Here is a 14,251-nt window from a genome sequence, read left to right on the forward strand (position 1 = left end):
ATCTAGTAGCTCTGTGTTGGGGGATTAAAGAGACAAATACTGGTGGCTGGGAGCCCAGTGAGGAGGCTGTGGGGAGGAATTACATTGGGATGCTCAGAGACTACCCCAAGTCCCCGCTTGGAACTTGGAGTCTTTCTCTCCTTCATTCTCTGCAAACTCAACATATTCCTTTGAAGCACAAGTGAAAGAACCTAGGTAGCTCCAGTTCTCAGAATTGCTTGCTGGTCCCAGAATGCAAGCTGCCTGTCTCCTTGCTCCTGGCCAAAAAACACCGGGAGGAAAGCACTGGAGAGCAGATAATTCAGCTCCTCAGAGAAACACTACACACAGATGTCAGAAGAGAAAATTAACCTAGAGTTTGTGGACTGGATTCTCCTTCAGTCATACAAGATGCAAGTCTAATTAATGGAAATGACTTGGGAGCAATGCCTTTGGTTTCATGAGGGGAAAATATTTGAGACGAAGGATTTGTCCGAATGTATTTTCTTGATGCCTTCTCCAAAGAACCTTGAAGAGGAAGCAAAACAAAATGCAAGCTAAGTGTGAGTGCTAACTGATTTCTAGCTTGTAATGTTAACAATATCTGGAGCTTAGTCCTTCTGGGCCTCGCTACCCCCAGCCCCTGCGCCGGGCCGGAGCGAGAGGTTCCAGAGCCCCAGCGCGGGCGGATTCTGGGGTGTAGACACTGCTGACCAGCCCACCCCAGCCGAGGTTCTCAGCACCACCTCGAGAGCTTCAGCTGCCCCAGGGTGTGCAGATTAGAATCCCAAGAAAATCAAATGGCATCCGGGGATTTCTGCTCACCTGGAGGAGGGATGGAAATACTTCAACAGGTGTGCAGCAAACAACTTCCTCCTTGTAACCTGAGTAAAGAAGACTTGTTACAGAACCCATACTTCAGCAAGCTTCTCCTGAATCTCTCACAGCATGTGGATGAGAGTGGCTTAAGCCTCACCCTGGCAAAGGAGCAGGCTCAGGCATGGAAGGAAGTTCGACTGCCTAAGACAACATGGTTGAGGTCTGAGATTTTACATAGAGTCATTCAAGGTTGCTTGCGGACTACTATGTGAAGATACAAGACACAAATGTAACTTCTGAGGACAAAAAGTTTCATGAGATCCTTGAACAGCAGCTACTTGTAACCAAACTGATGCGACTCTTAGGTCCTAGCCAGGAGAGGGAGATACCTCCACTGCTGGGGATGGAGAAAGCGGACCTTCTGGAACTCATGCCACGCTCAGGATTTTGTGTGGAGGGCTCAGCTACAGCAATAAGTAGAGGAGCAGCTCAGAAAGAAATGTTTCACTCTGCTCTACTACTATGATCCCAGTTCAGATGCTGACAGTGAAACCGTGAAGGCAGCAAGGGTGTGGAAACTCGCAGAGGTCCTGGTGGGTGAGCAGCAGCAATGCCAGGATGCCAAGAGCCAACAGAAGGAGCAGATGTTGCTGCTGGAGGAGAAGAGTGCTACTTACTCCCAGGTGCTTCTCCGCTGCCCCACTTTGCTGCAGAGGCTTCTTCAGGAACACCGGCTAAAGACTCAATCCAAGCTAGACCGCATCAATGCCCAGTACCTGGAAGTCAAATGCAGGGCTATGATCCTTAAGCTGAGGATGGAGGAGCTAAAGATTTTGTCTGACACTTACACTGTTGAGAAAGTGGAAGTTCATCGTCTGATTCGGGACCGTTTGGAGGGAGCCATTCACCTACAGGAGCGGGACATGGAGAAGTCAAGACAGGTCCTGAACTCCTATGAGGTGCTTGGGGGGGAGTTTGACAGGCTGGTGAAAGAGTACACCGTACTCAGGCAGGCAACGGAGAACAAGCGGTGGGCTCTCCAGGAGTTCAACAAGGCCTATAGTTGAGCTCTGGCAGGGCCAGGAAACATGGCTTCTGCACAGCTGCTGCCTCCTCATCTTCCTGCTAGTAGGACCACCTTCACCTGGGGCTACCTTCACTACAAGGGAGTGTGGAAACGCTTATGCTTACTTGAAACACTGCGGTCATTTAGGCACCCTCCTGGTTTCCCTTTATTTTTTATAATGACTGGGCCTCCTCTGGAAAATCTAGCTAGCAGATTTATATAATTTTTATGCATAGCTGTGTGTCAGTGTCAGTCCTGTATTGTATTTGATTATCTCCTGAATAAAGTTATGATATTGTATCTTAAAAAAAAAAAAAAAACACAACAACAATATCTGGTTCATCTGCTGTTTGGGAGAGAAACTTTGAATTTCAACTGGTACCTAACCAGTCCTAAGCAGGCTCTCTGAATACCTAACTTAGCACCTATGAAAAGTGGCTCAAGCTTGAAGTACAAAAGGCTAAATAGTAATTTGGAAGTTTGCTGTGCTTCAGAGTGAAGCCCCTTCTTGTCCTGCGCAGACAAAGATGTCTGCTGGGTTTCATGAATGTTGCATGGCACGTGTAATTATGCTAGATAATCACACCTCACCTAAGCCCCGCACCTGATGATGAACGGGCTGTGGCAGGCTCTGTCTCCATCCTCATGAGGAATTATTCAGCACCTACACTGTATTCCACTTCTGTTTGGGCCCGTAAACATACATATTTATCAAGAGCCTTTGCAATTCTGACACCATCTACTTTAAGACACTATCCTATTTGTGGGTAATCAGCACCTCATGAATATTAGATTTCTCCCTTAATTTCGCTAGTGTGGCTTTCTTCTTGGCAGGGAAAGGTCAGGACTCAATCAGGTGAATATTGCTAAGAAAAAAAAAAAGCAGAACAAACTCCTGCTCTGGGCAGGAGGATGCTGTGGTTCAGGGATGAAAGGGCCTCCTCCCTGCTTTTCTTCTGCTCTCTCCTGAGTTCCCAGCACTCCCCTGCCCCCTGACCCCGACCCAGCCTTCCCGTCTCATTGTCCAGAGATGGCTGCGTGGTTAAATGGCTCATCACTGAATAGAAGCAAATAAGTATCAAAGGCACAAGTACCTATATGTCAGAAGAACTCAGAAACAGATGATGGGCGAGTTGCCAGGAGAGAACTGAGCCTTGCACTGAGATCGTGAGTGGAGATACATCTTCCTGCTCCCATCTACAGCTCAGAAGACCCAGCCTCACATCCCAGTCCAGTCCCGGCTCCTCAAGACTCCAGACCCACGGAGAGGTGGCGCTGATGGTGAGACAGCCAGGAGGATGGTTTCTATAGTAACCCACAGAGTGCTCAGAACTCGTTCCCCAAATCAGCCACTTTCGAATCAGAAACTAGAAAGAGGGAGATGGAATAAAAAATAAAGGAATGTCAAGTTAATCACACAGCTGGACTGTGGGAGGCAGTCCATGGGCTGGGCAGTATCTCAATAAAGTTTAGGATCTAGGGTCACATCTGTGAGGCCTCGACCCCAGCCCCCAACCTTCTATTCAGCCAGCCAGCCTTTAATTCATTTGGCTATCACTAAATGAGCACCTACAATGTGCCAGACATGGGGCTAAGCACTAAAAGTGCAAAGACAAGCTGGACAGTGTCTAAACCTTTTGAATCCATTCATTCATCTCTTCTTCAGGCTTGTACCGTCTCTACTAGGTACAGATATTGCTAGCTGAATTTAAGGCAAAAGGCCAAACAGATGTGATCACCATCCTTTCATAAAGCACAGTGTTCACGGGTGGACATAGGCTTATTTTGTGTTTATTTGTTTGACAATCGATTATAAATTGAATAAGTACTAGAGAAGCAAGACACTGAGTTTTGTAGCAAGAAAAACAGGAAGCACCAAATCTAGCCTGGGGCCTTTGGGGAGGCTGCTCTGAGGAGGTGAGCTGAGGTGAGGAGTGAGGGACCAGGTCGAGGGGCTGAAAGAACATTCCAGGCAGCAGGGGCAACCAGGGGAGAAGACCCTGACTTAGGAAGCACTCAACGCATTCAAAGTGGCACTGCCGTTCCAGCACTTCGGGAGGCCAAGGCGGGTGGATCGCCTGATGTTGGGAGTTTGAGACCAGCCTGGCCAACATGGTGAAACCCCGTCCCTACTAAAAATACAAAAACGTGCTGGGCGTAGTGGTGCGCGCTTGTAATCCCAGCTACTCGGGAGGCTGAGACACAAGAAACGCTTGAACCTGGGAGGTGGAGGTTGCAGTGAGCCGAGATCACGCCACTGCACTCCAGCCTGGGCAAAAAGAGCAAAACTCTATCTCCAAAAACAAAACAAAGCTCACAACGTGGCACTGCCAGAAGGCCAGGGAACTGGGTAGAGTGACAAGGGAGAGAGAGGTGAAAGATGGGGTGGGAAGGCATAGGGAATGAACAGGGACTTTCCTTGGGGTCCGAAGACCCCACCAAGGGGTCCATAAATAGAATCTGGTGAGTCTGTGAACATGGATAAAAAGTTATTATTATTATTATTATTTTGAGAAAGAGTCTCGCTCTGTCGCCCAGGCTGGAGTGCAGTGGTGTGATCTCGGCTCACTGCAAGCTCCGCCTCCTGGGTTCACGCCATCCTTCTGCCTCAGCCTCCCGAGTAGCTGGGACTACAGGCGCACGCCGCCACGTGTGACTAATTTTTTTGTATTTTTAGTAGAGACGGGGTTTCATTGTGTTAGCCAGGATGGTCTGGATCTCCTGACCTTGTGATCCATCCACCTTGGCCTCCCAAAGTGCTGGGATTACAGGCGTAAACCACCTCACCCGGCCAAAAGTTATTTTGTGTTCACCAACCTCGACCTGAAATTGAGCATGTCCCTAATAGTATTAGTAGTACCTGGGACCTTGTCATCGATATAAGCCATAGAGGCCTCCATTTCACAGCACAGTTTTTGCAGATATCATGCTGTATCATTTATACTGATCACTACATTGAAATTATGATGCTTATCAGACCTGCTGCTATAATGTATTACTAGAAAAGCAAATCTATTATATTACATTTTAATGTTAATAAGTATATTTCAATATAATTGCTTTTGTTAATTCTGTGTGTTTTACTACATGCATTTTAAAAATTGTTCAGAAACGGGGTCCACTGGCTTTGCCCAAAGGCATCTATGGTACAACAGAATTAAGGATCCCTGGCTAAAGCTCCCTGGAGGAGCTTGCAGTCTGGAGGGGAAGGCAATTTGGGGACAGAATGAGCTGAACTATGAATGCGGCAGTGCCAGGGGCTCTGGGAAGACAGAGGAGGCAATCCTTGTGCCACCTGGGATGGGCATTAGTCATGTCCAAAAGGGTGGTTAGAGGCATCTTCTCAGAGCACATCCCACCCCTGCCACCAGCCAAAGGCAGGTGCAGCACAGGGAAGGCCACCAAGCCAGGCCCTGCCCAGCTGCTGTGTCCTGGTCTGTTTCACCCCAGGAAGGGTGAGAGCAGTCTTCCCCAACCCTCTGCGCCCCGTCACCATGGAGACGAGGGCGGAGTCCAGCCAGAGGGAAGACAGTATTCTGTACTGTTATTTACTTACTCATATTCTCCCTCCTTTTCTTGTTCATTTACTGTCTCTCTCCTCTCTCATTCCTGCTTTCTCTTCTCTTTGATTTTTTCTCTGCCTCTTTTCCCCCTCTCTCTTCCCCTCACCAGCTTCCTCTCATCTCAGTTCACTTCTGTGTTTTTCCTCTGCATTTATTCCACAATCCTTCACTTCTAACGTGCCACAGAGCCCCAGAGCCTTAGGAACTGGGTGGCAGCCCACAAATCTGATAGTAAAGACTTCTCTCTGCCCTATTTTTAAGGTGGGAAAACAGGCTCTGAGAGTGGAGAACCACACCCCATCTCTAGATGTGCCTAGTGTACCCTAGTCCTAGCCCTGTGCTTTGGCCACTGTGCCTGGAGAGGGTCTCAGCATGACACAGGCCTCAAAGGCAGAGTTGGAAGGGCCTTGGCTTGCCTCCCTGTGGCAGCCCTCAGCAGTGTCTATGGGGTCGGGGGTAAGTACCCTCTTCCTCATCCAGAATCCCTGCCTTGCCCATAGGAGAGCTGGTTCCCAAGCAGAAGAGCAGCAAACTGAATCCAAACGCAGGGAGCTTTGGAAGGCGTTCTCTCCTCAGTGAAAAGGAGTTTCTCTCTCTGCTCCACCTGCCTCCCCAGCACCTGCCCCGGGAAATAGAACCCCATCATCAGGGGAATGACAAAGAAGGAATGACGGGGTCCCTTGCCAACATGCTGAGCCTGGCGAGGACCTCACCGCCTCTTCTTCCAGAAAAGACGGTGACAGCAGGGAGGGGGAATGAGGTGACACTAATTCCCGTGAAGCCTGCCTGGGACGGGGAGGGCCAGGGCCGGGGGGCCACTTCCCAGGGCGAAGCTGGTGCCCCAGCCCAACCCTCCCTCCCCTGTGCTTCTGAAGCGTTTCGCACACTGGCTCATCAGCACCGCGGCACTATCTGGTAGCTGCCAATTTACTTTATTATGACTTGTTGGAGCACGAGGTCTGGGAAAGCCCAGGCACTTGGTAAATTTTAGTTGAGGAAAGTGAAACTCAGTGAGCTTTAACACAAATATAAATCACTGTTGAAACATTTCTAAAGTTACAGAGTGAAGGGAGAAAGTGGCATAATTCACATCACACACCAAAGCAAATGTCTAAACTGCTTTCTTTCCCTCCCAAGTCAGGAGAGGAGCAACAAAATGAGCAAATGGAAATGTCCAAGTGTCTCCCCATTCATGGCTGCCGGAGGGTGGGCTGAGCACGATGGGCCAGTCTTCATGAGATCACATAAGTGAGTCTCTGGCCAGGCCAGAGGGAAGGAACAGTCAAGAGCCCTGCTGAATTTAAAAATATATATGTGAAGATTTGAATGGGGGCCCAAAGAGAAGGGGCCCTCACATGGAAGAGTGGAGGAACAGTGGGAGGGTTGAGGGGCCACCAAGCAGCAGCGCTGGGGGCTGCACAAAGACCTTTTCCAGCACTCCTCATGATGGGATCCCCCTGTCTCTCCAAAGCCCTCAGAGAAAGGGCACTTTGGGGTGAGCCACTGTCCACGGGAAGCAGGCGAAAGACCATAGAGTGCTTGCCCGAGCCATGGCTGGAGTCAGAGGTGGGGCGGAGAGGATGCAGGGCAGGCGCAGGAGGTGCTGGACAAGCACAGAATGTGTAACTTATGAGTCAAAACAACTGGAACACTCTCCTGGCTCAGGGGTTGAATGACGTGGGATCCCCAGGAGAGGCCAGAGCCCCTGGGGCCCAGGTGTGGCTGAGGGGAAGAGGGCACCCAGCAGGCTGCCCTGACCTGCTGCCCGTCTAGGCCCCTGGCCCTCCTGGCAGAGCTGGCTGCAGCCTGATGCCAGACTGGGTGAGGACATTATGCTAAGTGAGATGAATCAGGCACAGGAAGTACTGCGTGATCTCACTGAGATGTGGAGTCTGAAAAAGAAGAAGAACAAGAGGAGGAGGAGGAAGAGGAAGAAAAAAAAAGAAGAGGAAGAAGAAGCAGTAGAAGAAGAACAAGAAGGAGGAGGAGAAGGAGAGAAGAAGGAAGAAGGAAGAAAGTAGGAAGAAGGAAGAAGGAAGAAACAGAATAGAAGAAAGGTGGCTCCTGGGGTGGGAAAGGCAAGAAAATGGTGGGGAGATGTAGGTTAAAGGGTGCAAACTTGCAGTTATGTAGGATGAATAAGTCTGGAGACCTAATGTACAACAAGAGGACTACACTTATGAATACTGTAGAGTATACTGAAAATTTACTAAAATAGTCAACTTTAGGTGCTGTTAGTGTGGACACACTCAAGGAAACTATAGAAGGAGATGGATATGTTAAATTTCTCATCTGTAAATAATCACTCCATTATAAATATGTATATCAAAACATCTTGTTGTGCATCTTAAATTTACACAATTGGGAAAAAAAAAAAAAAAAGGCTGGCTGGACCAGGACTCAGGGCCACTGCATTCCACCAGGGGGTGCTGTTTGACATCTGCAAACACCATTCACACCCTCCTCCGCCAAATATTTCAGAAACCAATTTCCAAGAATGCAAACACCCTGCTCATCTGGCTGCAGAGTTGGGAAATATCTTGTTTCACTGCAAATGAGTTTTACCATCTCCTCAGAGCTCTGAACTTAGCCACCATGCACAGTCTCTTAGTTGGGTCAGTGTCCCAGGGTGGAATTTCCTGACCTTGTCACTGGTTCTTGGCTCTGTACCTTACAGCAATTCATTACTGTTGGAAGTGCCTGCATCTGGTTCTGGCCTCTCCTCTCAACCAAGGGAGAAACAAGACAGGGGGCAGGGCTGCAGGAAGCTGCTGCGCTGTGAGAAGCAGGTGTCCTTGGATGGCTTCTGCAAACTCCCCAGGTCCTAGTTTTCTCACTGGTGAAGAAACCAGAATGCGCAGACCAATAGCCTTACAGGCTTGCTCAGGGGCTATCCTAACAAAACAAAAGACCGAAACACAGGTTAGGTGGTGTTACTTAAAATGTACAGGAGGCCATTGGTTTGGACGGAGTTCCTGGCCGTGCATCTGGCCTATGGTCACCCAGCACTCCGGGCTCCGACGCACAGGCAGCAGCTCCTTCCTAAGAAAGTGCCACCCAGGTTGGACATGTTTTTAAAAGCTGATTGTTAATGAGCTGGAAAGGAAAGGAATATAAGCCATTATGATCACTCTAAGAAAGCATCTCTGATTCATGGATCATTTACTATTGATTATCGAAACCAATGCTATCATGCATACCCTGTGGCTGGTTTTAAAACCTCTGTATCGTTGGAGTTTGGGATTTATTTCGAAGCACAGTAATAAGCAGCACATGACAATGACTTCCCTCAGTACTCCCTGTAATCAAGATAAATTATCCTGCTATTGATGTAAATGGGATATGAAAATCTATAGCATTCTCCTGAGGAGAATAAACCCTACATTATGCTCACCTCATTTAAATTTTGCAGCAAAACCATTTTGGGGTCAATCAAAAATACATTCCCAAAACTACAAACTTTTATTGCCATCCATCCTCAGTCACCTCCAGAAACAATTGGCAAACAGTAACAGCGAGGAAGCACTCAGCCTAGGGGCACCTGTTCTGCTGTTATTATATTTGCCTTATAGAGCCTCAATGCCCACAGACCTACGGCATCCTTTGACACTCACAGCTGTCTTATCATAAATGTATTTACATAGGATACATATGTATTTACGATTTGTTTTCCCCATTGTTAAACATTGAAAATTCAAACTATAATTAATTATATATGAACTTTTTGTAAACAATAAACTCAGCCCGGTGCAGTGGCTCACGCCTGTAATCCCAGCACTTTGAGAGTCTGAGGCAGGCAGATCACCTGAGGTCAGGAGTTTGAGATCAGCCTGGCCAACATGGTGAAACCCCGTCTCTACTAAAAATACAAAGATTAGCCAGGCGTGAGGCCTCACGCCTATAGTCCCAGATACTTGGGAAGCTAAGGCACGAGAATCGCTTGAATCTGGGAGGTGGAGGATGCAGTGAGCCAAAATCATGCCACTGCACTCCAGCCTGGGTAACAGAGAGAGACTCTGTCTCAAAAAAATAAATAAACTCAATTTGCATTACTTCTCCTTCTCTGATTTTTGCCTCTTCTTTTCTATCAAGTGCTTGCCTTTTGAGCCAGCTTTCTGTAGCTGCTTTTCTTCTGCCAGAAAAGGTGCTGCCCTGAGCAGCCCTGTACTCTCTCTGTCTTTCTTTGATTTTCTCTGTTCTTCCTGTCCCTGAAACTCCATACTTTATTCATTCAGTGGGGATTCTACAGCCTTCTTTCCTGGGAATTTCTTTCATTGTAGAACCCTTCTGGCAGTCTCGACTTTTTTTTAATACATCTAACCTCTCTTTCTGAATTTGTTATTTAATACATTGTCCTTTTATTCAGCATCTTTATTATAAAAACTTTTTTACAGCAAGACAAGCATAAAATTCTCTCTGAGTCATGTCTTTTCAAGCCATTTTTTCTCAGCCTTAATTCTCCTAGTCTCACCTGTTTAAATGAGGAAAGAGGAAAAGGAAGAGAAGGAGGAGGAAGAAGATGCAGAGAAGGAGGCAAGAAGGAGGAGAAAGACTCACAGTGACAATCATTGGACTATCACTGGATGTTAGGATTGTGAGTGAGTTATTTTATGGCCTTTATTTTTTCAGCATTTTACAAGCTGTCTACAATGAACATATACACTTTATTCCAGTTGCTCTAGAAAGCAGAGCCCATGACAAAAGCTTACAGGCTAAAGCTTTGTTGGAGGTGCAATCCCAAAGAAAGACGCAGGAATGAGGAAGAAAGAGTGGGGCAGATAAAAAGCAAAAACAAATACTGCGTAGTGCAATTCCAAGCTGGTCGCAGTCTCACAACAAAACACAGCTGACTGCTCAGTCACTTAGGACCTCACCAGAGAGGCCACAAGGAACTGTGAGCCACAGTCAGCCAGGAGGGTCAGGAAGGCACCGACTGTCTCAGCCTCTCCTGGGCAAAGTCTGCACTGACTCCCCACACCGGCAGACCATGTGGCTCCACTGGAAAAGCCAGGGCCGCAGGGGACCTGGCCCAGCTGTGCCCAGGTGCAGCCGTTCTTCCTGTCACTTAGCACTGCACATGGGCGCTCTTGGTCTGCAGAGCTGGTGGCAGCAGCAGAGGCAGCAGCCAGGGCTCCTGGAACACAGACAACCTGAGCTATTGCTAGAGCTGCTCTGGCTGGAGGCAAGGCAAGCAGCTAAGGTCTGCTGATCAAATGCTCTTATAGCTAAGAAAATAAGAAAACTTTGTTTAAAATATTAGATTCCATTATAAAGTCTCTATCCTTTTAGCCTCAGCTTGCTCTAGGCTCATTCAAACCTTTTTATATCCCAGATCCACACTGGACACAGTTCTTTAAGACAGAGGTCACAAACCACAAAATTCATGGGGCCAGGCCAGGAACACACAAAGGAAAGTGAGCTGAGTGGAGGCTGCGGAAGTGCCGGCTGAGTGGAGATAGAGCGCACATACCTCTAAGTCATGACTGCCTCGCTTCGGCCCATGGCTGTTACACCTTCTGATTTTGTTCCAAAATATTTTAAAGTTGAAAATCAAGACTTCTCTAAATGTGAAAAATCTCATTTTTCACCGTTGATAACAAGTGGACTTTTTTCCCCAATATTTTGAGCTAAACAAAACACGTCAGCTAGCCACAGACAGTTTTTATTTGTCCACAAACTTGTGACGTCTGCTAATAAAAAGACTATGGAAAATGGAAACACTTCATTTTCCCAACCTCTGCATTGCCTCATATGATAGCTCACGCTTTCATGAAGGTTCCACTTGCAAGACACTGAGTATTACACATGGAGTTCCTCATGTCGTTTTCGGAACACCACTGTTACACAGGTCATATTATTAGTTCCATTTTACAGATGAGAAAACTGAGCCTCCGGAAGATTAAACATCTTGCTCAAGATCATTCGGATAACGAATCGCTAGTGTGGACTCTGCACACCTTCAGGGGCCGGGCCTCCGTTGACTTTTCCACTGAAGATGTGCCCACACGTGTTAACCTCTCTGAAACTCACAACTCTGTCTAGTTGCAGGCTGCCTGGCTATCACTATTCTGCAGATAAGGAACTTGAGACTCAGGGATGTAAAGTGACCCTCCTGAAGTTCCAAGCATAAGAGAGGAGGCAGAATTCAAAGGCAGGCACGTGTGACTCCAGGTCCAGGGGGCCCCAGCCTGGGGATCCCCAGCCTGCTGAATTCACAGAGCTTCAGAGTGGTCCTGGATGCTGGAGGCAGAACAGATGGAGACGGACCCAGTACTCACGTTGCAGAAAGTCCTCTGGACACATCTTGCCAGTTTCATGCAGGTTTCCCTGGGGCGTTCACTAAAAACAAGATTGGGTCTTCTGACAAACCCTGAAAGTAGCCTCTGCCAGGCAGCCTTCCCCAATTTATTTCCCCAGTGGCCTTCATTTCCCAGCTTCCACATCCACCACTAATAGTCTTCTCCTCTGAGAACTAGACTCATTGAAAGCACAGACTGTGTTCTAAATGGCTGTGACTCCCCAGGGCTAATTTTATCTAACAAAGGAAGAGATAATCTGTGACACTGGGATATAATAAGAAATAGACATATATACATATACTTTTATTACCCCATGCCTCTTGCTTCTGACACAGTGCTCTTAAGACCTTTTTAATTTCCTGAGCGATTGACCATCTAACACAGAGCTCCTAAATCTCTTGGAATTTCGTGGGTAACGAGTCTCTTTGGTTCTTATGAAGTGACTCCTGGTGGGCTTCTGGGTGGCCTCAGGATGGGGGTTGGTTGCCAAGGGAACCAACCATGTGACTAGGGGGTTGGAGGTTTCAGCCCCACTCCTTGATTTTTGGGAAGGGGATAGGAGGTGAAGGTTGAGTTGATCACCAATGGCCAGTTGATTCAGTCAATCATGCTTTTGGGCTGGATATAGTGGCACACACTTGTAATTCCAGGACTTTGGGAAGCTGAGGGGGGAGGGGAGGATCCCTTGAGCTCAGGGGTCCAAGACCAGCCTGGGCAACATAGTGAGACCCACGTCTCTCCACAAAAATTTTTAAAATAGCCAGATATAGTGATGTGGTGGTTCTAGCTACTGGGAAAGCTGAGCAGGGGGATCAATTGCTTGAGCCCAGAAGGTTGAGGCTGCAGTGAGCCATGACTGCACCACTGTACTCCAGCCTGGGGCAGAGAGTGAGGCACTGTCTCAAAAAACCCCCCAAATTATGCTTTTGTAATGAGGTCCTCCATAAAATCCCAAAAAGACAGAGTTTGGAAAGCTTCCGGTTGCTGCATGTGTGGAAGGTCCTGAGGTGGGCACTGAAGCCCCCTGCCCTCCACACATCCTTGGCTGTATGCGACCCGCCGCCTGGTTGTTCATCTGCATTCTTCACCATATCCATTATAAATATAATAAACCAGTAAATGTAAGTGTTTCCTTGAGTTTTGGGAGCCATGCTAGCAAACTGTGGAACCCCAGTTAAAGCCAGTTGATCTAAAGTGTAGGTGATAACCTACTACCTGCAATTCTCGTCCAAAGTGGGGCAGTCATGTGGCACTGAGCCCTCATCCTGTGGGATCTGCCCTAATTTCAAGTAGATAGTGTCTGAATTGACTTGTAGGACATGCGGTTGGGATCCACTGAAGAAAAGCCCACACATTTGCTGTGAAGTGTTGTGCTGAGTGGTTGTGGGAATAAAGAAAACACAATTGTATTGTCATCATCAGACTCATCAATTAGTAACACTCCTTAGCTCCTGAAACCCTTTGAAAGGCTGATAAAAGCTGTTGGTCCTCCCCTCAAAGTATGCACTTATTAAACCCAATGCTCCATCTGATTTCGGAGACGTCCTGTGCTGCCTGAAGCCCATCCCTGTGCTGAGGTTGAGAGCTCCTGATGCAGTCGTGGTCCTTCTTCATAGATAAGTCACTTCCAGCCCACGGGCTTGTCCTGAGATCACTCATGAGTTTCTGGCAGGCCAAGGATTCCTGCTTCCTAATGTTTATTTAGAGTTCATGGTAGACACAGACTAAAAACCTACTCAAGCCGGCCTCAGAAAAGGAGAAGGGAGACACAGTTTCAGTGTGGGATGATGGAAAAGCTCTGGAGGTGGACGGTGGTGACAGCTGCATGGCAGCGTGAATGCACTTACAGCTATTGAATTGTATGCATTAAAATAGTAAAAGTGGTAAATTTTGTGTTGCATATATATTACCACAATAAAAAAAATTCAAAAAAGTAAAATAAAAGGAAGAGTACATTTTAGGGGCTGGAGAGTACAGCAGGGAAGCTGCTGGCTGCTGGACCTCAGGAGGGAACAAAAACATTGTCACACTAACCCCTGCCCCTCCCCTGTGGCTTCTCCCTGCCCACTCTTCCAGCTTAGGCCCACATCACAGCTCTCAAGCTTTTATTCCCTCCAGCAAGAGAAATATTTCCTCAGGCTGGAAGGCCACAGCTCATACCCAGACACAAACTCGTTGGAGGAGGAATCTGATTGCTCCAAATTGGAGCTAAGAATCCTCTCTGGGCAGCAGGGAAGAATCTCTTAATATAATCATGGCGACCAGAGAAGTGTCCATCACAGGGGGAGGCAGAAGAAAGCAGTGTGGATGCACATCACAGAAACGAAGCTGTGAGACGCAACGGAAGGCACCACGCAGAGCAGCACAGATAGAGCTGAACCATCTATTACTGAGTAGAAAGAGGAAGAAACAGAAGATCTAGGTCGGAGCTTCTCCAGCTTGAATCACAGAGGAAATCACTAAGGGCCCCTCATAAAATGCAGGGTCTGCTTCCACTGATCGGAGGCAGGGCCTAGGACTCTGCA

General features: G+C 47.6%; 1 protein-coding gene across 1 annotated transcript; it reads left to right on the forward strand.

Annotated features, from left to right (window-relative positions):
• The first annotated feature begins 618 nt into the window (after positions 1-618).
• LOC105553111 (HAUS augmin-like complex subunit 4) lies at positions 619-2,177 on the forward strand. The gene is given in 4 exon segments (XM_011999068.1): positions 619-644; positions 712-1,044; positions 1,047-1,233; positions 1,235-2,177. Coding segments are annotated over 3 exon segments (1,083 nt in total). The 5' UTR covers positions 619-644; positions 712-779; the 3' UTR covers positions 1,866-2,177.
• Positions 2,178-14,251: the final 12,074 nt, after the last annotated feature.

The sequence above is a fragment of the Mandrillus leucophaeus genome, unplaced genomic scaffold (genome assembly GCF_000951045.1).
Source record: "Mandrillus leucophaeus isolate KB7577 unplaced genomic scaffold, Mleu.le_1.0 Scaffold1161, whole genome shotgun sequence".
NCBI lineage: Eukaryota > Metazoa > Chordata > Mammalia > Primates > Cercopithecidae > Mandrillus > Mandrillus leucophaeus.